Source organism: Pelecanus crispus, chromosome 5, assembly GCF_030463565.1.
Source record: "Pelecanus crispus isolate bPelCri1 chromosome 5, bPelCri1.pri, whole genome shotgun sequence".
Classification (NCBI taxonomy): Eukaryota; Metazoa; Chordata; class Aves; order Pelecaniformes; family Pelecanidae; genus Pelecanus; species Pelecanus crispus.
Window position 1 is genome coordinate 25,315,412 of NC_134647.1, and position 26,904 is coordinate 25,342,315.

The 26,904-nt window shown below is 44.1% G+C and overlaps 1 protein-coding gene across 1 annotated transcript in view; it reads right to left on the minus strand.

Moving 5' to 3' along the window:
- Positions 1–829: 829 nt before the first annotated feature.
- CHN1 (chimerin 1) overlaps positions 830–26,904 on the minus strand; it is a 32,732-nt gene continuing 6,657 nt past the window's right edge. The window contains exons 2-7 of the mRNA XM_009480411.2: positions 20,133–20,217; positions 8,132–8,305; positions 7,346–7,423; positions 6,042–6,179; positions 4,920–5,025; positions 830–1,001 (exon numbers count right to left, since the gene is read on the minus strand). Of these exons, the coding sequence (XP_009478686.1) occupies positions 830–1,001; positions 4,920–5,025; positions 6,042–6,179; positions 7,346–7,423; positions 8,132–8,305; positions 20,133–20,217 (753 nt within the window). The remainder of the gene's footprint in view (positions 1,002–4,919; positions 5,026–6,041; positions 6,180–7,345; positions 7,424–8,131; positions 8,306–20,132; positions 20,218–26,904) is intronic.

Below are 26,904 nucleotides of genomic sequence, written 5' to 3' on the forward strand. Positions count from 1 at the left end.
AAATGCCAATGTAAAAAATGAAAAAAACTATTTTTGAGACCTGTTCATTAAGTAAAAATAAAAAGCTTAATGTTAGAGTTCTAAAAGCAAAATTTAATAAATTAATATATGCATGCCAGATAAAAATACAAAATTACAATTGAAATAGCAATAATAATAAAGGAACACTGCTCAGCATTGCAGATTTCACTGCAACCACCATAAACATCATGGAGAATTACTTAAAAGTAACATTTAAAGTACACATTTTGTTTCTGTTAAAAACAAATTACTATATGATGAAAAAACTGAAAGAAACCCAAGAAGAAATCAGCCCCAAAAGTGGCAGAGAATGATATGAAATATCAATAAACTGCCAGAGGCTCCATTTCACGTAAGTCGGCCTTCTTCTTAGTATCAGAAACCAATTACATAGAACATAAAAGCAAATTCACAACAGGTTTACACGGAGAAACATGCTGAATTACAATCACAAACTATCCAGAACAAAGATGCTGCACCAGTTCAGTTGTTTTCTTCATGGAATGAGTCTCACCAGAACAGGGAGAACAGGGAGCAAATCATGCAATAGCTTTAGGCTTTTTGTTTTTTATTTTAACATGATAAACACCCAGGATTACTAGTACTGGAAAGTATGTGTTAACCTTTTTCAACATCAGCTGAATGGCACTACAGAAACGACAAAGAGTTCCTTCATTTTTATCCTGAATACATCAAAAGCTCTAGCAAATATGGAATTCAGCGACAAGAGCCATTAAATTACTTTAAAATATTCCTTCATCCATAGAACACTGTTGCTTCCTTTTTTATTACAAAACCCCCAAAATATTCAAAATAAAATGTCTTCATTTTTTATAAGCATCTCCACCACAAGTCTCTGATAACGGATGTCATTCAACGCAGCCATCGCATCCAGTTCTGGCGCTCTCATAAGAGTTGGTCCAAAAACTATGCCCAGATTCTCTGCACTCATCAGATTTTCCTTTTCATGGAGCGTTACTCTGTTAAAAAAAAAAACCAACAGTGTTTCTCACATTCCCGCGGTGCCAAACCATGCCTGCATATGCTTGAAAACCAGGGAAACCGGACAGAAATGTTTGCCTCTCCCCAAAGCCTAGGAGAGGCTGCCGTTTCCAGCAGGATATATTTGGAGGCGTCGGGTGAAACCCTCCGAAGCTAGCGAGTGCAAACGCCGTGCGCGTTTACGGCCAGGCAGATGTCTCTGTCCTCCTAGCACGCACACAGACCACGTTTACTTGCAGGAGGGGTTGGTACTCCGTGACGAGGGAGGGGGCTGAAGGGTGAATTCAGACAAATCAGAACAATTTTGCTTTCGCTCTTTACTGCGGCACCATTCGCGGGCCATTCCTATGGGGAGCAGACCGTGTTTGTTATTACGTTAGCAGTTTTATGGTCACTAGAGACGTGCTGTTGTGCCCCCCCAGGTGGGATGCTGCCCAGGTTCGCCTGGTAGCATGGCTCCACGTGGTCACCCTGCTCCTCTCCCGTGCATACGATGGCAACGGGGGTGAAGCACATCGCATGGGAATTCCCTGCCTTTAGGCACTACAGGCTAACCGTGCTAAGCTGGACGCCTGGTTCCTCTTCAAAACAGATTATGTCCTGTGGCGTGTACTAAAAAAAATGAATCATTGCTTTGGGGCAGCTCTGAAAGCGCGAGGGTCTTGCTGTAACCTCATTTGCACGGCAGCCTGAGCAGGTCATTAAACCTGGGCTCCGACAGGCCCGCTTCCACCCTTCCCTCTTCTGGGTCCTTCACAGCTGCCAAACAGCCGACCCCCAGCTCAGGGAAGCCTCCCGCCACCTGGTTCCCATCTGCAGAGGAGGAGGCGGCGGGGAGGCCACGTTTTGCTGCTCCACAGGAATGCGACCTGTTCAAAGCTGTGGGCTGAGGCCCTGCTGTGGGGCAGGATTGCAGGCACCTCCAAAAATCTAATTTGCCCAAGAATTATACCTACAGGAGAGGCATCCTCTGCCGGGGCTATTGCAGAAACACGCTGCCCAGGTTTCAGCTGGGATAGAGTTAATTTTCTTCCTAGTAGCTGGCATAGTGCTGTGGTTTGGATTTAGTATGAGAATAATGCTGATAACACACTGATGGTTTAGTTGTTGCTGAGTACTGCTTATGCTAGTCAAGGACTTGTTCAGCTTCCCATGCTCTGCCAGGTGCACAAGAAACTGGGAGAGGGCACAGCCAGGACAGCTGACCCAAACTGGCCTAAGGGCTATTCCATACCATACGACGTCATGCCCGGTATATAAACTGGGGGGGGCTGGCTGGGGGGCAGCGATCGCTGCTCGGGAACTGTCTGGGTATCGGTCGGCGGGTGGTGAGCAATTGCATTGTGCATCACTTGCTGTGTATATTCTATTATCATTATTATTATTTTCTCTTCCTCTGCTGTCCTATTAAACTGCCTTTATCTCAACCCACGGGCTTTACTTTTTTTTTTTCCGATTCTCTCCCCCATCCCAGCGGGGCAGGGGAGGGTGAGCAAGCGGCTGTGCTGCTTAGTGGCCGACTGGGGTTAAACCACGACACGGACCTGCTCAGCAAATGCCAGAAGGGTCACTGCTGCCCAACCACGATGGGATGGGATGGTATTTCTGACATCCCAGGGTCATGGGATGGTATTTCTTAATGTGGGCTCAGAGGCAGCTTGCGCTCTCCCGTGCTGCTCTGCCTCCGCATGGAGAACACAGGGTCCCGCCTGGGGAGGGTGGGAAGAGGACAGCCTGCCTGGGCTATCCTGACACCGAGTGCGCCCATCGCTACTGCCCACTGCAACGGATGCAGTAGACACAAATGTGTCTTGAAGCCTAAGACATTGAGGTGCTGGAGCGTGTCCAGAGAAGGGCAACAAAGCTGGTGAAGGGTCTGGAGCACAGGCCTTATGAGGAGCGGCTGAGGGAACTGGGGTTGTTTAGTCTGGAGAAGAGGAGGCTGAGGGGAGACCTTATCGCTCTCTACAACTACCTGAAAGGAGGTTGTAGTGAGGTGGGTGTTGGTCTCTTCTCCCAAGTAGTTAGCGATAGAACGAGAGGAAATGGGCTCAGGCTGCGGCAGGGGAGGTTTAGGCTGGAAATTAGGAAAAATTTCTTCACGGAAAGGGTAGTCAAGCATTGGAACAGGCTGCCCAGAGAGGTGGTGGAGTCCCCATCCCTGGAAGTGTTCAAAAAATGGGTAGATGTGGCACTTGGGGACATGGTTTAGTCTAGTCTACCCTTGATTGGCTTAGAGTGGACTTGGTAGTGTAGGCTAGTGGTTGGACTGGATGATCTTAAAGGTCTTTTCCAACCTAAACTATTCTATGATTCTAAGCTTCTGCCTTGGTTTATCCTGGTGCATTGCCTCGCTCAAGGAAACAAATTCAGATAATGCAAATGTTTTAATACACACTATGGTTTAAAGAATCCATAAGGATTCTCAGATACACCTAAGAATCCAGGGACAGCAACTGAGAGTCTGGCTAAACTATTTCTCTTTTTACCACTGTGGCATCTTGCGTTGCGTGAAGAAATCCTTTGCTCTATATAAAAATATTTCAAGATTTTTCTTCCTTTTTTTCCCTTCTGTCTTTTTACTTTGAAACAAGTCAGACTGATGTTTCCAAGCTGCTATGTCTTCAATTTGTAATTATTCCAGATAAAGGAGCTGTGTCTGATTACCTGAATTCAGCAGCAAGACAACAGCCTGTCGAGCACCATGGCTCTTTTTAGCAAATGTATTAAAAGGAAGTTTAAAAATGAGTGAATTTTGTCACCCTTCTACCTTATCATTCACCTATACCAGAAATACAATGTGCAAAAGCAACTTGCTAACTAGAGCAGCAACAGCTACTCTTGAACAGGGTAAGGAAAAATTAACTTCACACTTCACAAGCAGTAAGGTGAGGGTTTTTCTGTTCCCAAGTCTCTCATCCCCGTGTCTGTTCTAAAGCATCCATTAGAAATGTCATTGAAATAAATCGACAAATCAGGCAGAAACCCTGTAGCTGAATTTTGCCTGAGGCACACAGCAGAGTCGACATATTCCTACTTGTAGAATTATAAAAGGAAAATAAAAATAAAAGAGCTTAAAAGAAAGTCTTTTTCTAAGGAAAGGGAATGATTCTTATATATTGACAGTAAGTTCATGTTCCTTGAGAAACTAAAATGGATACCCTAACATGCCACATGGACTTTTTTCCCCTACGTTCCTGAAAGAAATAGAACCTGTGCTGTTGCACTGGATATTCATCCACCAGTCCCTCTCTAAAAATTTTTCAGCCTACTGGCCAAATTCAGTCATTTCTTGGGGAGAAGGAGAAACCTCAGACAGAATTTTTGCTCCTACGTTTTTGCGAAGGTGGCAGGTGGAACGAGGGGCTCCACGCTGATGAGGAATGTGGCAGACCTCACCAGACATGTGGCTGGATGGCCAATTAACACTGTGCCTAATCGGTGTCCGCTCAAGCCTAGGGTGTGTCGTCTTTTTTAGGGTGTCAGGGATGACAAGGTTAGACAAGACTTAGCAGAAAAAAGACACCGATCGATAGCCATCAAGCTGTATTAGTTCCTTGCCCAGAGAGCGACTTATTACTCCTAGGTGTAATAAAGGCTGGGCTTTTTTTCCGTAAATATTCACTGTAACCTTAAATACAGTGCAAATTTGTTAGGCAGGTGACTTTTGTGCTTCAAAACTCTGTTTTTTCAACTTACGTCTCTCAAGTACTCGTGAGTGCTTTAAGTGGGATAAAAACCAGTGTTTGGGTATTCGCTGTTGTGCAGACTACCATCCCCTGCTGCAGTCCATCCCCAGGATTTGGTGGGCCTTGTCCAGATTTTTGTGGAGGTCCAAACATGGTCTTTGCTAAAAATGAGCTTGGCTTAGAGTTCTCTCCAGCTAGTCCACCTACCTCTTCAGATGCGCCATGAGATACCGTAATGTTTCACAGTGTGCAGGCGGCAGCAGTTTCAGCGCCTCATGGAGAATTTCCAGCTGTTCATCCGGATCGGTGGTTTCTGAAACACAGAAGTTCAACTGTCACCACATGTACAGCCAGAATTCATGCACAGAAGGACAAGAATGGTGGCCTGCAGAGGAGATAGGGTCTCACAGCTCTGCTGGATTACTATTGCCAGAATTTACCCAAGCCTCATAGTGGAAGATTTGCCTGTCCAAAAAGGTGCTCAGAGCACAGTCAGATCGTGATTAGTTTTGGACAAAGAAAACTCCCCAAAGCAGACTGCAATCCACTGAAAGATTCCCTGCAGCCTACTAAAAAAATTTCCCCTGGCAATCCTTGCTGACTGGACTAGTTTTGCACAAATAATCTACAGGTGCAACCCTGGGACAGCAGAAGGTACTGGGAACTTTGCCATCAGCGTCTTTGGCTGTGTCCATACTATTTGGAAAGAGCCTTCTCCAGAGGAGCAGTAAGCCCAGCATCCAGCCCTTGTTTTCTACCCATGGCTACCTCACACCTTTCCAGGTGTGGCTGGTGTGACTGCTACATTGCAGAGATGCTTCAGGCAGCCAGGATGCTTGGGAGAGATGTTCCAGCTGGGCTTACCACTGCGCTTGCAGACTCGCTGTCTGCCAGGCCAGCCTTGAAAGTGGCCTTAGGATGACTGCCTATTAGCTTGTAAAAACACTCAAAACGGACACCTCTAGAAACAAATTACTTCGTATTTCTAAACATTTTCATAAATCACCGTCTTTCTGGCAACACAAAACCAACAGACTTTAAATGTCATTCTCAAGTACTAGGTATTCATGCAAGACATAAAAAGCGATGTCATCCATAATGTGTGATGAAAAGGAAGCATTCCTGGTGACAAAGGCGAAGAAAAATGTAACCATGATCACGTAGCATCACGTGGTCATGTTGTTAATGTGCAGTGCATGTTTAATCCTGCAATCCTTACTAAATAGAGCATGCAGGGTAAGAGCTGATGGGACAGCTATTAAACCAATAGGCAAGTACTGCACAAAAACGAGGAGAATGAAAACTAGGAGGAAAATGCGTTATACTTACTTGCAGACTCTATAAACTTTGGGTAGGCATCATACGTGATGAGTGGAATTGGCAAATCCCTGAAGTACAGTTTAAGTGCACCAGTGATAATATTGATATCTTCATACATATTCACAGAAATATCAGCTTTTTCCCCATCTGTGTGGAGAAGGCACTGACATTAAAGCCTTGGAAATGTAAACAGATGTGAAACAGCATTCAAAAGAAAAACAGTAACTGGCTTAAGCAAACATTATTAAAAGCGACACAACCACAGATTTTGGCTTTTATAAGCAAAACAGAGAGTTACTGGGCTGTGAAGTTCATCATTTCAGGGTGAAAACCTCAATCATTTTATAAAGAAACCTATCCTGTCTTCGTTTCAAATGACTTCAAAAAATGCAGGGATTTTGGGGAGAAAAAACCTGCCTGCCTGATCTAGCAGTATCTATCTTGTAGAAATGTGTGGAAGTTTAGCTATTTCTGAACACGCTGCGTTGCCAAACAACACATTTGTCAGCACTGAATGAGAAATCAAGGGAGTCTGGGAAAAAAAGTAAAAGAAAGAAAGAAAACCAACTTAGTCCACAGCCTCCTCATTTTATAGGAAAAACATGTGTTCACCATTTAGCTACAGCATACTACCTACTCCTGACCGCAGTGGACACAGATCCAGAACTTGGCTTCTCCAGCGCATCCCCACCCTGCTAACACTGCTGAGGAGGCAGATGGTGCCTGAATAGGTCCAGTCCTCCGGAAAAACAGGAGAAAGGTTCCAGCATGAATTTTGGCCTTCATTTCTACTGGGATAGGGAGACTGCAGCTGGAAAGCCTTTAATTTTCCCACTGCCTTTTCTCAGAGAGAAGAGTTTGTTCTCACTGACCTTCTTTTAGACTGTAATAATACAAACTTTGTTTGCACTATTGTATTCATCTTATTATTTTGGAGCTTTCATCCAGAAAGATGCATTTAAGTTGCACAGGCCTCTTAAGGCATTTCGCCACTTGCCCTCTATCCCTCCCCCACGCCCCTGAGCGTAGTTTTACTTGCAAACTAGGGCAATAGTTCAGAAAGCTTTGTCCTTTCCTACGCACATCAATATGCACAGATACTGATGGAAGGAAAAAAGTAGATTTTGGTAATAAAAGTCAAAGTGAAGCTGATAACGCTTTTCTGATGGGGAGACCCCCCTTCTGCTAGCACAGCCGCCAGAGTCCTTCAGCCCACTGGTGCAGTGGAGCATGAGACAGACAGGGGGTCCGCAGAAAAATCGTGTATATCTAACACATCAGCACAAAGTTCCAGCATGCAGTAAAGATTGTACCTCTGTCAAATGCCATTTTGACATCTTCGATAAGATCACTAAATCCTGAGACTCTGTATAGTCCTTCGGAATTAAGACCTGCAATGAACATTTGAACAAGATTAAAATGAGCCTTAATTTTACAGGTTCCTTCCACTCAGTTCTTCCCTTGCCAGGTTCTTCATTTAAGGCAGAAAAAGCAGGCATGTTTTAAAAGCCTTATCAGGCTTTTCTTTCAGAATGAAATCTTATCCTGGCCTTTTAACCCTGACCCTTGCATTAGCTGCCTTGTTATATCAGCACTAAATTATGTTTATACAAATGACTTCAGAGCTGAAGAAACATATTAAACCAATTACAAGTGATTTAAAAATAACCAAGATTAGCATACTTGATGTTCAGTCATTATTTCAAAACAAAAACAAATACTCTAAATCTAGAAAAGGATACTCAGTGTGGGCTGTGGGAACTAGCAAGAGGAAACTCATCAATACTAACAGCCTTTTTTAGCACATTCACTTAATTTTTTAAATAAATATATTACTGGAAAGATAGGTGCCAATATATAACTATAAAGCAGTAATTGGCCATTAAGCAATTCCTAGCAGAATCTATAAAAATTATAAATGGGTATGAACCATGAAATAATGCAAAGTATAATATTAGCTGTGCAGGGTAATTGGCAGTCATAAATGTCCTGTGCAAATCTGTTTTGAGCAATCATACATTCAGCAGAAACCCAGATGACCCAGATCAATCTAAACGGATTATCAGTAAAGCAACGAAAGTCCATTAACTATGCCTTACCTCTAGATTCAATTTCCCTAATGCACATGTCTACTACCATTGGTCTCTTAGTGAAGTGTGCTTTTACTAGCGTTGTAAGGTCACAGCTGTACACTTTTTTGACATGCTTCAGGTCTGGCTTGCAGTCATTTGGGACCATCTTGGAACATTGCTTGTGCACATTTAAACCACAATCTGAGAGAAAAATGGAAAGACGATTAGGCTGGTGTTTGGTGAAAACATGCATCCCGAGGTCAGTACTGCAGAGTACGTACGGCTCCTGCAGGATCTGACCTGATCTCGCAACTACTACTTCTGTTGAGACCTCTTAACCATCAAATGCACGAGGCAGGGACAGCCTGAAGACAGACAGATTTTCTACCCAAGACATTTCTTCTATCCCTAGAAGATTTAACACAAAGTGACAAACTTTCCATATGTTTTTTTGAATCAGGATCTAAGGATCAATTATGTTCCCCACCACTATTGCATACGTTGCTATCGCGATCTAAACCTCCTTCCCAAGTTGCTCCGCGTTTGCTAACACTTACAGTCTTAATGTAGTGCTGGACTGTGGCACTTATACACCTCCTCGGGGAGATGGAGGTAGGGACCGGGTCTCAGAAGGCTACAACCCCCCTGCAGCACACGCTGGCAAGGCAGCCCCGAGATCTGAAGCACCTCAGGGACCCCTACGCTCTTGCCAGGTGTGGCAGCCCATGCACGGCGTTGCCCGTGACAGGGCCCGCTCCCCAGCTTCGAGGGAAGCGGAAAAGCAAACGCAGGGGTCACCGAGCTGGCTGGTGGTTTCTTGCTACTGAGCAGTTTACAAAGGACTTTGCTAAGTCACGGCGGCTGCAATCCTGATGCCGTTTCACAGGGTGTTTCTGAAACAAAGTGTTGGCAGGCACCACAACAATTCCATTTACTTTAAAAATGACTTAGGGAAAATTTGTTGTGTTTTTTTAAAAAACACAAACAAACAACTCCACAGCTTTATCGTAAACATACTGAGAATGAGATTTAGTTTAAGCCAAACTTAACTGAAATCAGGTTACAGAAAAACGTTTGTTCTGCCCAAAACCATCCAAAAACATATTACTCATGGTATGGGGGAAAAAAATCTTGGAAAACACCACCAATTATAGAGTGAAGATGGGAAGAACAATAGAGTCCCCTTTAAGCTATGCACACACTGCAGTCAACACTATCAGGCAGCCTCCTGTGCTGCCCAGGGCAGCCCCCAGTGACTCCAGTTTCACTGCCATTCCTCCTGTTTTGCAACGGGGACTCGCAGGTGCTTGTGAAGAAACAGCAACCAGCAAGAAAGGCGGCGTTTCACAGTCAGGGCGTTTGCCATGCTCTGACGTGCACTCAGTACACACTGAGACTCCAGTTCTGCAAGCATTTCTCTAAATCGCTGCATTGCCATACGGAGTCCCCTGGATTTCTGCAGAATTAAGGGATGTTGGAGCTTGAAGGATCAACGCCTTAATGAAAATCTGTACTTTCCTCTCCCACTGCAGTGCTGAGTGTCTGTCTATATAGATTCCTTCCGTATTTCATCCCTGCTGATTTTGCCAATACTTGTATTTTCATCAATGCTCCATAGATTATTTGACTTTGTTCTTTCCAGAACAGTAAACCCCAGAATTCATCGCTAAGTTTAATTTCCACTAAGTCAGCTGCAGCCTGCTGCTAAAAGCACTTTGTTTACTTAACAGGCCTGTAAAGCAACCAGCTTTGTCACCTAGAATCCTCTGTAAAACATCCAGACTCTGGTTGCAATTAAAGTTCGGCATGTCACCTTCAATAAGTCAAAACTCGCTCAGATTTCGATCCAGATGAAACGGTTGATTAAAATTCTCTTTAGCTATTTCTGTGCAGGAGCGACTCCCTTCCTTGTGAGGAGCGGTTAACGCGCAAGACGGCGAGCTGCGAATGCTGCACTTCCCAGCTGGCTGTGATTTTGCGTTGCAAACGCCGCCTCGGGCAAAGCCGTGCAACGCAACACGCGGCCCCCTGCAAACGAGCGGTACCGCCGGGGGGTACCGTGGGGGCCCACCCTGCTCAGCCTCGGTGGCTTGCTTTGACCCACAGCCCTCTCCTGGGCTCGCCCCAGGAGCTGCTGGTCACAGCTGGCTGTCCCGGAGCCCCAGGCGGCGGCAGGCTCAACCGCTGTCCCTCCAGGCATGGAGAAGTTCAGTTTGGTCACTCGGGTTCCTTCAGTCTTTGCTCAGTTGCCTCATTCGTGACAGAGAGGAAATAGTAACAGCCAAAGCACTTGCCTTCCCCGACCATTTATTTAAATCCCACGTTCAGTCAAGTGCTCCAAGACCCCTAGTTGGAAGGCGCATAACCACACCACCTCTTCATGCACAGCACCTACCCTACCCGCGGTTCTGGGCTGTGGAACGACGAAAATCTGAGCACACCAGCCAGTGCAGGCAAGGGGAGCTCCACCGGCGCTTTAAATATCTATCACCAGTGCTACATTTTGTCTGAGCTTGGAGAAATCAGGTCCCTCTCTGCTTTAAATAGGGAACCCAAATTCATTGGAAACGTGATCTGAATGTCTTAGTGTCGCAGTGCTTCAGCTGTAACATGGGAAGGAGAAGCTGTTCTTGCCTCCTCTGGGTCTTGCAGAAACAAATTCATTAAATGTTCATGGAAATACAGAGGAGGAATTACTCATCTTTGGTGTAAGGTTTGAATACTGTGCCATTAGTAAGACCAACGGCTACACTTTTAACAAGACGACGACAAAACACTGCATAGGTGCTATTAAGCAAGTGCCATCCATTCCGCTTTCAGAATAAGGATGAAGTTGTGGAGTAAAAATAATTAGTGAAATAATCAGAGGCAACATCTTAATGCACACATAGAAGGGAAGCAAATTAAGACCACATAGGAAATCTTAATTCTTGATTTCCTTTATTTCGAAACCCTAACTTTGCAATAATAGTATTTACGAATGCAAATATAATTATTATACGTAGAATTCCTACAGTTGCTGCAAGAAGCACCTATTCCAACATGTGTGAAATGGTCTAGTACGTCTCAAAAATTATGTCTACAAAACTGGAATGGCAGCATCTTGCTCATGAGGACTCGCCAGCGATTCTGTGAGTGCAAATTAGGTGCTTCACACAGATAGCTCAGAGTTACGTTTCTGGGAATCCAAGGATAATTAAGACTAAAATGTACAAAAAAAGGAAAAACTGCTTCCAAGTATCTTATACTTTGACTTAAAACAATTATCACATTCACTGATATCATCCTAATTATATACAAGAAAGTTTCATTTCACTAAAATATCTAACTTAACAGAGATGTTTTCAATGTGAAAACCTTGCTTCTGAAAATAACTGTGTTATTGCTAATCCCATAGATTCATATGGGCTTATGGATCTGACCTCATTAATACCAGAATAATAACTACAAATGCAAAAGTCAATTTTCCTCCTCTCTCGCTTGTTCTTCCTTTGCATTTGATCAGACTTTATGTACCAGCCTACTGCTTAAGGGCTTACAAACACTCCTGAGAAACATTTAAAACCTAGAAATATTTCAGCTACTTAATGCTTAGAAAATGCATGAGCACTAGGTTCAACGTTATTGGGCTGCATGGTATCCTCCTAACAATCAAGGCTCTTCACCTCTTAAGTAAGCGTAGGAGAGCGCCTCACTTCAGCAATTCTGCATCAATATATACTTCTAGAAGATTTCAGTGAATTTGCAACAGAAAAATTGTATTTTTTCCAATAAGGAAGCTGAAACTCACCAGCACTGTGCTTCCTACCAGGTGGGCCCCTCTCCTGAGCTAACAATCCTTCGTGAAAGGCAGCACAGGCATGTCTCAGTCACTAGTCTCTGGTTCAGCTGAGAACCAGAGCCACGCATGGATGAAGGATGACCATCTCTCTTGCTAACTCCAACAAGGTAAAAGGCACACGGGCAGGTCAGCCCTCCTCTCCACTGAGCACTGGGGAAGTGCCAACCTTCTGCTCTATACTCAGCTTACTTGTTAGTACTAAAAGACAGGAATTATGCTGCAAATTGCACATTATTAAATAAAAATGCCCTCTGTTCTCATTGCAGATGCTTCATGAAAGCTTCAAAACCCATTATTTTAGAATCAACTAGGAAGGAACAAGAAAGCCAAGTCCTGAATCTCTCTGCGTGCTGCCACGTGGTGAAGCTTTAATCCTAAAGCTTGCCTTGTTCACACATGAGCTTCATGATTTGGCTGGGTTCGTTAAAACCAAGAGGATTCACTTGATTTCAAATTTAGGGTCTATTTACTTTTGGTTATTTCAAAATAAATCCAGAATAGCTAAGTTGGCATTAGCAGCTTTACTCTGGATCTAAAGGAACCAGGAGCCTTATCCGTTTCTTACAGTAGTTCACCAGAGCTTATCTGCCAGCTGGCTATACAAATTGGAGAGGAGCTAAACAAAAATCCCCCTAAAGCATCGTATCTGCTGATAAATCCTATAATAATACAGGACAGATTTAAAAGATGCAGTCATGAACCCTTGCAGGTCAATACGAAAACTTCTGCTGACTTCAGTTAATCAGAATTTCACCTTATACAGAGATGATTTGTCAGGACTAGAATTGTAAGTCACGCATACTATTCCTTTTTACAGTGCTATCAAACTACCTTTCAAATATACCAAATGTGACCCAAAAAAATGCAGTCATAAATTCAAGAGTTTATAGGAAGTTTGGAAATTTGGGGGGGGGGGGAAGAGTAATTTTAGATGACAGGTTTAAAAGTCTGTGATAAGTTGCCCTGACTACAAGAGCATATTGATCTAGGAGTTCAGGTGGGCTGTGACATTACTTCTATGAGCGGTATTAAATTTAAAACCAGCTTGACAATACTTTCCTATGATACCTAGAAAAAGGTTTGGTAATGTTTTAGAAACAGCTAATACTGATGTTAGGCCACTGGGCTGAAAAACAAGTAACGTGTTCATATTAATGCATGAGCAGAGCCAAAAGATATATGTGCATTAATACCACCCCATGAGCACACATTATAAATATTTGCAGAGACTAAAATATACTTAGCTGTCACTTTTTGTTATCCTGCTGATTTGATTTTAGTCAGTTTTAAATTTCCTTTGGTTTGTGATTTACTGGCTAACATGGCTGCTGATCACACTCCATTGGAACGATACCATATGCTATATGCATCACTCTAATTATATTTTTGAATTATCCCAAAGAAAAATTACGCATTTTGTCACTCTGAGAAGCAGCTTTAAGAGCTGCAAGGTAGATTTACATCGTCTGCAAAAAGTTCTGAAAGACTCTTCAGAGGTTTATGGTAAGCATGGGAAGGTGGGAAGCGCAGAGCCGGGGTGCTGGTACCGTGCGTTGCTTTGGGCAGGTCCACTGCGGTACCTGCCAGACGGGGTAACACCGCCGCCTTTGGTAAGCTGACGTACGAAGACGACGGGTTCTACACAAGCATGAAGTATTGGCATCATTACTTTTGCGAAGGTGAAAAGGTTAGAAAGGAATTTGCTCTCATAAATCAATCATGGGCTAGTAGCTTTCCTTCAATAATTTAATGCTCTTTTCTGTAGCAGAGGAAGCAACGTTTTCTGTTCCCTCAGATGCAGTGTGTGAACAAGCACGTGAACGCAGCAACCCCACTGGCCCCACGTGCTGCAATTTGTGCTTCCAGGCGTAAGGCAGGGCGGTGCCATGAAGGTCTGCTCTCTTCCTCCTCCTCGGCAGAGCTGTTCCAGCTCCAGTGGCAACGCTGGAGCTGCTACACTGCCTTATGTACATGCCATTTGTTCACGTGCAAGGCACATCTGGAAGCAACCTGGGTCCCACCAGAGTCTTAAGCCACTTTATTAAGCAGCACCATGGCAAAAATTACTTCCAAACATAGGTGTATGCTCCCCCAAACCTGCTACCATCCATACTACTATATCATATACTATAGGGTACATTGTTCTTTAGGAAGGAATTTCTAGTGGGCAGCTAGTTACTTGGCAACACAATTACCTAATAGTACAGAAAAATCGGGGCTTATGAAATAAAAAGAAAAAAAGCCCATCCAACAAGCCAATCTCCCCTTATCCCAAATCAAAAGAATACATATGTCTGTGCCTCCAAAAACTGGCTGGAAAACACAGGTGAAATGTTCTTTCAGCAGAACACGTTCGGTGGCGATGGTTTGATTTTATGGAAGTTCTGAAAGATCACAGATAGTTTGTTCAAAAACTTCCCTGGCTTCCTGCCATGACACCTGCCTACCTCCTCGACAGCTCCCCTCATGGGCTGCTGGCTTGCTCAAGGCTTCCAGTTCTGTGTGGGCTTGGAAATAAAGCCGCTTTTAGGACTTACAGTTTCAAGAATATATAGCTTCCCCATGGGAACAGCTCTGAAGCAAGGCTCCGCTGCCTGATTAGCATTTCAAAATTTTGGAGCTCATTCCTCACAGGACCACCACTGGGTCCTGAGCTGGTGGAACAGGCTGCCAGGCAGCACGCATCTCCAACAGCATCACTACCATCACCTCTCCAAACAGTCCCCTTCCCACAGCCCTGACCTCTATGGCTTTGCTTTGCTCTTGTTCCCTTTTCGGGCTGACCGTCCGTGCCCTACACGGACAGCGAAACCAGCAGAATCTGGGTACACATCTCAGAAGAAACTAGGATGTGTTTTTAAGGTGCAGGTGTGGGCAGAATGGGAATTTATCATGACCAAGGCATGCAAAATACCTTGAGAGTGGGCGCCACGATGAGCACACCTTGCCTTCCCCTTTGCTGAGTTACTGTCACCAGGGCATCAGTCGTTCTTCCAGGCACTAAAAGCACAAGCATTGTGCCTGCACAACGAATGCCTGAGGATGGGCAGGCTCCTTTGTGGGGTCCTTTGTCCTTACACACCAGTGGAGCAACACAGGGCTGTCCAACACAAGGGATTTAATAGCAAGGCAAAACAAAACAGCAAAGGAAAAGGGGCAGTTGTATGTTTTTCAATTGCTGGAGAAAGAAATGGATGAAATGGGGAAATTTAACGCTTGAGCAGTAATTCACAAAACAATCCTGCTTGGGCTTAGCCAGTGGCAGCTGGCTGCCCCCACACTGAGTCCAGCTGCAAGTTTATTTCTATCAGTTCTTCAGAGAGAAGTTACCTACTCCAAGGGAAACAAAAGATAGGCAACTGCTACATGGGTGGCAGGCTGAGACAGTTCAGAGCAAATCTCTCAAGGCAGCAACCCAAAACACTATCAAAAGCATCTAGCGAAATACAGTCAAAAAATTATGTTGCCTTTAAGATAAGCTAATTAATGCTCTCAAACCAGCCTGTTCCAAAAAATCTTCTGATTAAATCACTTATTCACTAAGAACAACAAGCAAAAGGGTACGGAGGAAGGAGCAGATTATACAGTTAACTTAAACAGTTCTGATGGGCTGGGGAAGGGGACAGGACACACGCAGCAGCTTGACAAGTCTACTGGTCTGCTTGTCTACAAGTCTACTCAGATAGTGCACTAACAGCATCATTAATGCCATGCTCTAGTCTCTGATAACACACACTATTCTCCATTAATGCTACCAGGTGTTATCTGTTTGTGTCGCTCATGAAATGAACTCCCTAGTGCTTATCTGCAATTTTTCTTTGGATATTGCTATAGTTTCTCTCCTGAACTCATTCTGGGCAATGGGATGAGCCCTGTGAGCACAGGGGAGCCTTACATAGGAGGAATGTAATTAGGAATACATTTTTTTAAGTTCATGCATTGGATTTTGAGCTGGGGTAAACTCTTATATCTTCATTAGCTTCTGCTGAGCTTTAATGTTTACACAATCTGGTGGCATTATAATTTCAAACACTTCTTCAGTCATTTCTACTTATGGCAAAAGCCTGCAGGAAAGCACACTGGAGATGGAGCATGCAGTCAGAAAAGGCAAATTCCTTCCATACAGATGAGTCCTCATCTCACAAACATTTTAAGGGCCTGAGGCTAGGATGCAAAAATTGGAAGCACGACCTTCCAGGCAGTAGGGCAGATGTCTATTATAAGGATTCACTCTAAGGAAGCAAATCTGTTTTTAAAGAAGTTGTTGAAATAAAGATCAAATTTCAGAGAATAAAATTTAAGGAAAAATAAATTATTCCTGTTTTGCTCTGGATATACCACCAGCAGAAGTCAGACTAAGCCCACCAATTCATTTCCTGCGGGATTCAAATGCTGGACATCATGCTAGCTCTTCATTTTGCAAGACAATAAAGTTTTCCCATATTTGGTGGCTTGCATTAATCCTGAAACCTTTGTAGTCAAGATGACAGACAATATCTTACTTCAACCAATAACCACCCTTCAGGTGGCAAACAACAGTGCCTACATTTACCTCTCATCTTTATGGAAGGGAAAAGATGCACTCCTCCTTCTTTGTCTGCCATGAAACCTGAACAAGCATAAGCTAGGGAGAACCCACCTTCCAGGGGTTAATCATACATGAGTGTACCTGACAAGATACTGAGCACACTCAAGGCTGGGTTTTGGTGGAGAGGGACATGTTCAGTCATGCCAGACTGCACCAAAGCATGAGTTGAGGCAGTTCAAGTTGCTAAGGCATCCTCGCTGGTTGCTATGGCATACGTACTGTTATGAATGTTTGTTTCTGGTTTATTATTTTTCAAAGGATTGGCTTGTTTGTGTAACAAAACTTAATCTATCAGCCATTAGAAATAAGCTCCACTTTTTCCTCCTGCTCCTCCTGCTCTTTTCTGAAATGGATGACATTTATCTTGTTGTCCAGTCTTGGACTGTCCCACACTTCTCTTCTTGCATGTTTTTGTGCTTCTGCAGAGCAGAGGATTTAAGATGGTTGAGAGTAGCCCATACAGTAATCCATTTGTATTTGTAAAACTTATCACTTCTGTACAGCAAACAGAGTCCTCTTGAGATGTGCAACTATTTGCTATAAAAAGCAAATGCTTTAAAAAGTATAAAATTACATACGATCAGTGCAGTTTTGCTCATAGGTATTTTCAATAAAATGATTATACAGACCACAAAACAGATTTTGTGGATTTCCCTGGAGTGGCATTGAACCCCATTTGAATGCAAGTGGGCTGCCTCCTGCTAAAAGCTGTAATTTTTTTTGAAGTACAAACCTACTCTGAAAAGCAATGGTCTCATGTGGCTCCTTGTTTACTGTGCCTTATTGTTTCCATATTAAAATAGCTCAGTTCAGAAGCAAAATGATCACTTTAAAAAAAAAAAAACCACAACCAAACCCAAAACACTAAGACACCCCCCCACGGTATCTGTGCACCTCCGACTTGCCTCTGATATGCCTAGATCTGTACAGCTTCTGGCTCTGATGGCTTGTACAGCCTCAGCTGATGGGAGCAGGTAGACACTGCTGCAGAAGAAGCACAGAAAGAAACCGAGAAGCTCAACTGTTTCGATGAAACAACGCAGGACTGAAACAAATTTAAAAATCCAGCCAAACGAATCCTCACCAAACAAACAACGTTCAAACCCCACAGCACAGGCTAAGCCACGCAGATGAGCCAGCCCTCCTCCCCTGATGTGCAAAAAGACAAAACAAAACCCAAAGAAAAAAATCCTACTGTGAATAGCTGTTGCTCACCTAGTTCCCATTTTTATTCTTGCTGGTGTCCTATACATCCCTCCACCACAGCAGCTCCAGCTCCCCCGCTGCCTGAGGACATGAACCCATAGTTTAAGTCAGCACAAGGCAAACCGGGGAACTGCTGAGCCTGTCCTGCCACGTCCACCCCCATGGGGCTCTGCCTGGAGTCCCTCTCCTCTACCCAGCCACTGATTTCTATGAAATTTATGAGAATAAAATCATGTGGGAAGCCTCTAGTTCTCTGTCAGCTTCTGCTGAGGTTGGCTGGTGGCTAAATGCTAGCCTCGCGGTGAGGTGAGGGCAAGCGAGGTGGGTCGGCTGCATCCCATGCCCTTGGGAAAGCCCAGCTCTCCTGCTCCTCAACCCCAAGCAAGCCACGCAGGGGACACTGCGGCGGCCAGACCTGCCAGGCTGAGGAGCCACCGCACGGCTCCTCACCTGCTCCTCCTTGCACCCCGGCTGACGATGCCGCACATCGGCAGCTCGCCTGGTCATGCCCAATGACCCTGAGCGTGGCCCGAGAAACCTCAGCCTCCCCATGCCCCAACCTCTCGCTGATGCTTCAGCAAGCAAGTGCAGTCATATAACATGGGATTTTAAAATATAAGACCATCGAAATTACTGGAAGCTACTGACACCGATATGAAACCTTACACAAGACAGAAAGCCCTAATTATAGTTTCTGAACCTATGAAGTCATCTAATACGCATATGTTCCTCTATACTGCAAGGAGGGGAAAAAAAAAAAAAAAAAAAAAGACATTGAGTACTTATTACCATCCCCGTAAGGAGGAAAGAAAACCAGACTTTGGAAGTTTTTGGAACTCGTAATTCAGAAAAATCTGTGTAAAACCAGAAAAATCAGCTCTACTTCAGTTACCAAAAAAAAAAAAAAAAAAGCAGTACAAAATCATAAGCACTTTGGGTTTAATTCTAAAAGCAGTATTATCTGTTCATTCCACAGTGCATGTAGCACTGCAAGCCCTCATACTGTTCGTTTTTATTGATTTTCTGGATCAAAGCTACTTAACATAAATCTGAAAATACTTGGTATTTCTCCTAAATGCCAAAACTGAGGAATCTACTTCACGCAAGGAAGGAAGACGGCACGCTTACTGGCTCACGTGTCATCAAAAAATGAATACTGTAATCAGAAAACAATTCGAAACCAAAACTGGCTTCCTTTTCTCTAGCACTGTAGACCCTGTGCAAAATCAACAGCAGTAAAAAGTACTAACAATCTTCATTCATAAGCAAAGGAGATGGCTGCAACCCTCAATACTTAGTATGGGGAAAATACTGAGAAAGCAAGCACCATTTTCACATAATCATTACACAGAGCCGCACTCTCTAATACATCCTGGACAGTGCAGAGTCTATTGATAATGACAGAATATTGCATTCAAATAATTATGGGGGAAGGGTTTAAAAATACTTCATTCACATTTGGCTATAAATTATTTTAAGTTTTACATTATTTTGCAGTACTGTGATAAAAAGCCCTCTTATTTGCTTGAGACAAGATTTCAGAAGGCTTTAGACAGAGCAGATTTTCTTAAATTAGCTTGAAAATTCAGTTTCCAGGGCAACATATGCAGGTCTTCATACATCAACATGTCTTTGCACCATTTTTATAACGTGGTTGCCTGCTAGAATGTCATAAAATACTTCTTAAGTACAGTAAACTATTTTGATCACTTTGATCCTTTTTGCCTTTGAAAAAAGCTGACTGTCCATTCTTTTCAGAAGAATCACATCAATAAACTGTCAAATTGTTTTACTTCAGAGAGGCTTTATCCCAGAAACGCCTGCAGTGACACCCGTGCGTGTAACACATTTCTACAAGCACCTGAATGTTTAGGTAACATTTCAGTATGCATCCCTTATTCATCATCCCTTCCTTTGCAAGCAAGATATGTGACTTAGGGTCTACGGCACACTGGGAGGCTGCTGGCTTATACGTAAAATTAACCCGAATGCCGGTTTCATAGCAGCAGCGTGAAATTTGCTGATCGCCAACCTTGCACATCGAGACCCTCAGCGACTTTCCCACACCTACCAATACATTCAAGCGTTATAAAAGAAACAAAGCTAACAACGCATCTATTTATTTTCTCCTCCATTCTGAAGGGGGGGGGGGGGGGGGGGGAAATCCCTGAATTATCATTTGCCTTCAGTGAGCGCTTTAGAGGCGCCCTGCGGCGCCGTCAGTGACACAGGTACCTGAAACCATCAGCAGGAGAGGGGACACGTTTCCTTCTTCCATTTTAACAGGGGTCAGATCGGAGCCTTGCCACGCGGCGTTAGGGTGGAGCAGGCAGCACATTCAACAGTTACAGCATTAGGACCGTCTTAGGAAAAGAAGACCGAATGACTGTTACCTGCACATTTTACTCCCTGAGCAATGAGGCCCCACATAAAGTTGGCGCAGTATTCACACCAGTGCGGGCCCCTGAACGTGTGCACCTGGAAGACAGCAGCAGAAAGGAAAATTACAGCAAACGACCCAACTATTTCACAGGCATCAATATCAATGTGTCTAAACAAGGCAGAACTCCTCTTCTTCGAAGGCGCCACATGCAGTTGCTGGAAGCTTCCCTTTATCACCGCGGGAAAAGAAGAAAGAAACGTAAGAAAGATTTCACTGCCAAGACCCTCGCAGACCTATGGCAAACGGGAGCCCTCCATCCCAAGCCGTCCGGAGCAGCAGAACCAGGCCTGGGGGTCTGCTCCCAGAGCGTGCGGGGCAGAGGGGCGATGGCAGGCTGCAGCCCTCCTCCCGCCTCTCGGCGTCCCTCCGTCTGGGCAGGGTTTCAGCCACGAGGCAAGGCTTTTGCAGTGGCTGTGCAAGAGCTCACCTCTCAACTTCAAATGTCTTCTGCCTTGCCCTCCCCTCCGTAAGGTACTGTGGGAAATGCGTAGGGGGCTGCAAGATTTCGCCGCGGGCGGAGGGAGTCCTGCCAGGCAAAAATACCAGTGCTACACAGGAATACTACAAACGCACTTAGGTGCCTTCCAGTTTAGAGTAACTCTAAAAGGAAATTACTCTCTTCAGACTAATGCCACATATTGAAAATCCAAATTCATCTAGTAAATGGAAACAAGAATCCACTGAACCAGGAAAATAATTCAAAGCTAAGGAAGAAAAAAACCAATGCTGCTTTCAATCCCGGCTCACATGCTTGTTACAAATCCTGCAGCCACCATTTGCTGCTTCTGATTTTATTCTGATAAAGTTCCTGCTGTAGGAAACCACAGGATTCTTTGCAGAGAAAGTCATTACTTCCTTAGCCAGTGTAAAAGGCTTCGAGCCTCTACATAGAATAGACAGGCTGACAAAAAAAAAAAAATCAGTAACTGGTGATCATAAAGAAATGAAATTTGTAATGAAATGTAACAAAAGCGCTTTAGGCTTAAGTCGTTTGGTTGTCCAGAGAAGGAGTGGGTTGAAATGGGTGTGCCTGGCACCCACACAGGGCTCTGGTTATCAACAGCAAAACGCGAAGCCGCCTGATGGAGGTGGCGAGCGTCCCCTGTGCCGCTGACTGAACTAGCGGCTGGATGCTGGGTGACACTTACCTCGAACAAGTGACAACCCAGAGCAGCACCCAGCAATTCAGACCCTGTTTCAGTTTTGGCTACAGGAAGGTCTGCAGCCTCCTGGGCGCTTGCTGCCCCCGCAGCAGCGGTAAGGCAGATTGCTGCATTAGTCTGGAAACTTACCCTTGCATTCACCAAGTAACTCACATGCGCGCCCGTGCTAAGCTAGGCTTATAAAATTATGATAAAATCGCCTCTAGCCCTACGCGGCCGAGCATCTCTGGAGGAAGCGTCATGGTGCGAAGCGTCGTGTTCTCCCGGCGCCTCCCCCCAGCCACGCCAGGCGCCGTCCGCACCCGCTCCCACGCACCTTTTGAAGGTGCGATGTGCTCCACGAGCCCCCTTCTCCTTACAGCTCCAGCTGACTTCTACAAAGCAAATGATGACAAGACTGTCAGCAGCTGTAATCTCCATTTTCTTTTTTCCTCTCACCACAAAGAGATTTTTCACACCTTCTTCTCGGTTACCCACCTGCACTACCCACATCCTCTTGGCTTTCTTCCTCAGCCTTCTGTTTTTTTCCAGGTCTCTGGCAGACTTCCCTTCCCAGAATAAGCACATTCTAATATCCTCAAGCAGAACGCTGTGCTTTAATGCCTGCAGGACTAACAGAACTTTTTCAGGGGGAAAAAAAAAGCTTCCTTTCAGTCACCTTTTTTTTTTTTTTGTGTCAAAGGAACATTTCCCCCCAAACACTTATTTAATATATTTGTCAAAATTTCTGTTGAAGAAAACTGGGGAGGAGGGGGGGAAAGACAGTTCAAAAGTTTGAGCAAAAAATAATCTTTTTTCAGAATCCTTTTCAGTTTTGTAAGAGTTTTGGTTTTGTTTTTTTTTTTAGTATTTCTGATTGTAAAGGAGGGGTAATTTTGTCTTGTTCCTTGAAATGCTGACATTTTAACTTCTTTCTTTAGGCAGAACAAGAACAAATTCTGACACATTATATTTCTTGCTAAATAAAAAGAACAATACTATCCTGTGCTTCTCCACTTGCTGATTTCAATTAATCAAATTTCACTGAACGTGCCATTTGCTGAAGTGTTCCTAATGCCCTCCCCGGACTGTGGGGTCCTATCCCGGCCTCTCCAGAGACGTCGCCAGTGCTGATCCTCACCAAACCTCAGGTGCCCAATCGCTGACTGGCTGTAGTTTTAGCGGTGAACGTCTCTCCTTGGCATCTTGCTCCCTCCCCACCACGGTGTGCATGTTTCCACCTCCGCCTGACTCTCCCTAGGAACTCTTCTGCAGGGTCTATCACAACCCAAATCTGCCATTGCCACCGTTTGCCTCCCTTCATTTTTATTTTTATTATTATGAATTTTTGTTATGAGCTCAGTTTCTCTTACGTTTCTAATAACAATTACACACCTAGATAGAAAAAAATTGCCTTTCTACTACAGCCAGTTCCCCTGACATTATCCTGGCTCTCAGCTCACCCCTCAGAGAAGTTTACATGACTCATCAACTTAAAACCAACAAGGACAAAACAGACTTTCCTCTTTCCTACCAACACTGCATGTATCCATCACCCTTCACAAGATGAAGATTGATTTTGCCCTTCGGGATCATTGTCTCAGCGTCATTAGCACTGTTCTCTCGTCCCATACATCCAGGCTTCATCCAAATACTGAAATGCCTTTCCATATCATCAGTTAAGAAATTAACTTCTCCGTTAGAAGATTTATCCAGAGCCTGCTCAGCTTTACACTGCCCCGTCCAAATTACTCTTTCTTATCCATTATTCTGATTGCAAACTGAAAACAAATTAAAAGCTGAGGGTGGGTTTTGTTACGTTCCATAATGCTCTGCCTTGCTTCGTCCTTTATCTGACACGCAACAGGGAGGTTCTCTTGCAATATTAATTAGGAGGCCCAAAGGCCATCATGTCCCTCCGTCCCCGGCGCACACAACCCCACAGGATCAGCTCTGAAGCCTCTTTTGGGGTTTCTCAGCGGTGCTGTCCTTTCCCAGAGCTCAGTGGTGCCGGGGCGTTAATCTTCCCGCTGCCATGGAGCGGAACTGGATGTCTAACCCTGTGCTGGTCTGAATACACACCATCTCTGGAAATGAAATCAGACACAGTAAGTGATGCCAGAAAATAGCGAAAAATTGGTCTTCTGAGGTCCAACAGCCTCTAATCCTGTTTCATCCTGCAGAGCGGGACCTGGCAGCATGCTAAAAAGAAACACGTTTGCATCCCTTTGCCGGTTCAAGAGCCAGCACCTGCAAACAATACTGCATTTATTACATGACACTGTTTAATATAGCATTCTGATTTTTATATTTAATTCCCCATTCTAAAAATCTGCCAACTGACTTGCTTGTTTTCAAAACTAAAACATGCTTTCCAGAAAAATTTCTGAAAACACACCCAGCAGAATCCCAGAGATCCTGACTTAAATTACAAGGGGTTTCTTTCCCCTTATAAAAAGAGCATCTGCCATATGCAGATTTTACTGTCTTATAAAAAGTGAGAGAGCAGGATTGCCAACTGTGGCTTTATATCTCCCAACCCTTCCATTCTCACTCCCGCCCCAAAAATCTTTTTCTCTCTCTTTCCATAAGGCTTCAACTGTGAGTGATTTTTTTAAGAATGTGGAAAACGGGTGAGCGGGAGAGCAAGATAAACTGGTTTTAATCTTGATTTGTAAAATTCCAGGAGAAATACTCAATTTAAAAGAAAAATCTAGATAATTTTAAAGGAAAACACCTGCTTCAAAAGCTAGATAAAATCCTATTACCAAGCTGTCCTGCAAGTCTGAGGTAAGAGGAGAGCCTCATGTTGGGCTTACACCTAGGCATTTCTATTTTGAACTCTCCCACAACATCAGCAAGGTGTAATAAACATTTAACCACTGTGATCTTACATAGGAGGACAGTTCTTTGCTTAGGCTTGAAAGACATTTTCTTATACGTAGGGAAAAATAGCTTAACTCCTCTGATTAATAAGTGCTGTAGAATTTAATTTATTTTTCTTTTGCATTTAATTAAAATATTTCTTAGAAAAAAAGACAAAATTTGAGGAGAACCAATTAAAAAATGATCCGGTGGCTCTGACAACAGATTATATCACAAGCTCTGAACTCCTCAAGCAGATCTCCCACCGTTATTTCTCAGGATCTATAAAGGTCACTGTTGTAGTTAGTTACCCATGTATCTCGTAACTCCACTTATTTTTTACGCTTTTGGTTTTTACTAGGCAGTTGTTCAGCTAGCCTTGATTGCTATCTGAAAACCAAGAATGAGCCAGCAGATAATTAGTATTCATAACTGGGAGACTTACATTATATCACTTGTCAAGGCAGGGAGGAAGAGAATGAGGAAGTATCAGCAAAGTGCTGTGCAAACATGATGGGAAAGAACACGGTGGATCAGCAGAGCTTTAGCAAAGCCACCCCTGGGAAGAAAGCAAGGCTGGATCTGACAAACTATGGATATGCAAAATCAACACCAACCACAGAAAACCAAAGTTTTTGTGACAGTGTACAAAAAAGCCTTCCCTGTTGAGAGGCTGCTGCCATGGTCTCCCTGAACGCCCACTCCATCAGAACCCTTGCTCCGTACAGAGCAGCACGGCTTCTTCCATGGCCCTCCACACGGAACTGCTGGTGAGAGTAACAGGTTTAGGAAAATCCAAGCACTACCATCTGTGTTGGGATGAAATACATCAACTTGAAAAAGAATGGAAAAAAACCATTGCTGATCTACCCTCCCGGGCTACTGGAGTCCTACGCTCTGGGTAGAAGCCTTGTTTGTGCTTGGGGAGGAGATGAAGCCGACCAGGGACTGAATAAACGGCACACATCCAGCATTTGTACCGCGTGGTGCTCCAAAGGTACAGTTCTGCTGGCTACACTGTCTTTCAGACAAATTCCCAAGGATGACGGGATACTGCTGATGAAGGCTGTCAGCTCAGTGGTCCTAGCTGATCTGCAGTTCCATCAACTGCATTCTGCCTGTTGGAACTCTACCAAGCTTTTAACTGGACATGGGAGACATCGTAAGACTCAATTAAAATGATGAACTCAGCCTGTATTATTAACGTCTGTCTTCCCTGTCACAGCTGATTTTATCAGGCACTGAGCGTGCCCATGCTGGCACCCAACAGGCATGCCCTTTTCATCCATCCCTGGTCCAGGCAGAGATTGCCTGGGCGTGAAAGGTACAGAAGAGGTATCAGTGAGAAATCGACTCAGCTAACAGTTGGGGCAATGCTTCAATGTAGTCATCGCATATCTTACAATGATGAGATAGTGCCTCTAGAACAAGGGTCTCAAGCACTCCCAAGATTCCAGCACGTGATACTCCTCCCATGAGGCAAACGTTGCTGCTGCTGAGTAATGTGAGAAGCAAAAAGACTGCCACGACAACCCACACGGCAGAGCCGTATCTGCAAGGTAATCGCTTTCATGCAAAGATGTAACAGAAGTGACAGTAACGGAGACCCTTGGAAGATACCTTCTCCAAAACGAGAGCTGACTTTGCCTAGACCAGCTGGGGTGTTAATGTGGGGAGCTGGTCTAGGACCACCCCAACGACTCTGTCCACCCGCTCTCGAGAGGAGAGATGCTGGCTGAACGCTGCATGGTTCAGAGCGTGGAGTATAAATAGCATCGTTATCACCAGCGGGTACACTGGCACGAATGTTGAGCAGGCAAACCTTCCTCCAGGGCCTCACCCACGCGGAGCCAGAAGCGCTGTCATGTCTTGTTTACTCTCTGGCTTGTGCTGATCATGTCAGCGGAGATGGGAACAACTGGAAATGGCGGTTAGGTCGTGCTCTACGAGAGTCAAAGCGAAAAACTGGAGAGTAGCAGGTTGCTGGCTTTTTTTGCTTGAAAATGGTCACCTTTCTTTCAGGATGGAATACCAGATTTTCTTTCAATTGACATCTAGAAACTGGAACATTGTCCATTTTTCCAGGCCCAAGTTACTCAGTACCTGTGTCCATGCAAACAATTCTGAAACTAGAGGTGAAAACTAAATAAAATCCTTAGAATTCAAATTGTATATATATACATACTATATACACTATATGTAATGATGTAAATATAACGTACATAATGATATAAATAGACTATAAAACCCTAAGAGATTCCTAAAGAAACACTTTTGCAATGATGCTAAGGCTAATTTGGGGGAAAAGCTGTTGATGATGAGAGAGCATGACATGTGCTACGTGCTCCCAGTCCTCCCCAGCAGAGCATTTCTAAGCTTCACCACAGACACCAGCTGGTCTGTTCTTGGGGCTGTCCACATGGAAGACTTGCAGGATCCGTATCTGGGGACTAATAAAACTACTGGTGTGGTGGAAAGGAATTACAGCTTCAATAAATTAAGGATTTAGAAAAAAGGCGCTTTTTTTTTTTTTTTTTTTAAACCAAGGCAAAGCTTGAATTCAGGGACTAGCCCTAAGAAACCAGAAAGGGTTAAATAACATTGTGCTATTTGGAATCTGCTTTGGAAAAGCCCTGGCTTTTCCAAAAAAAGTAAACAAGTAAAAGTAACATTGAGTAAATACCTTAGGAGACTAAAATCCATCTGTGCCTAAAA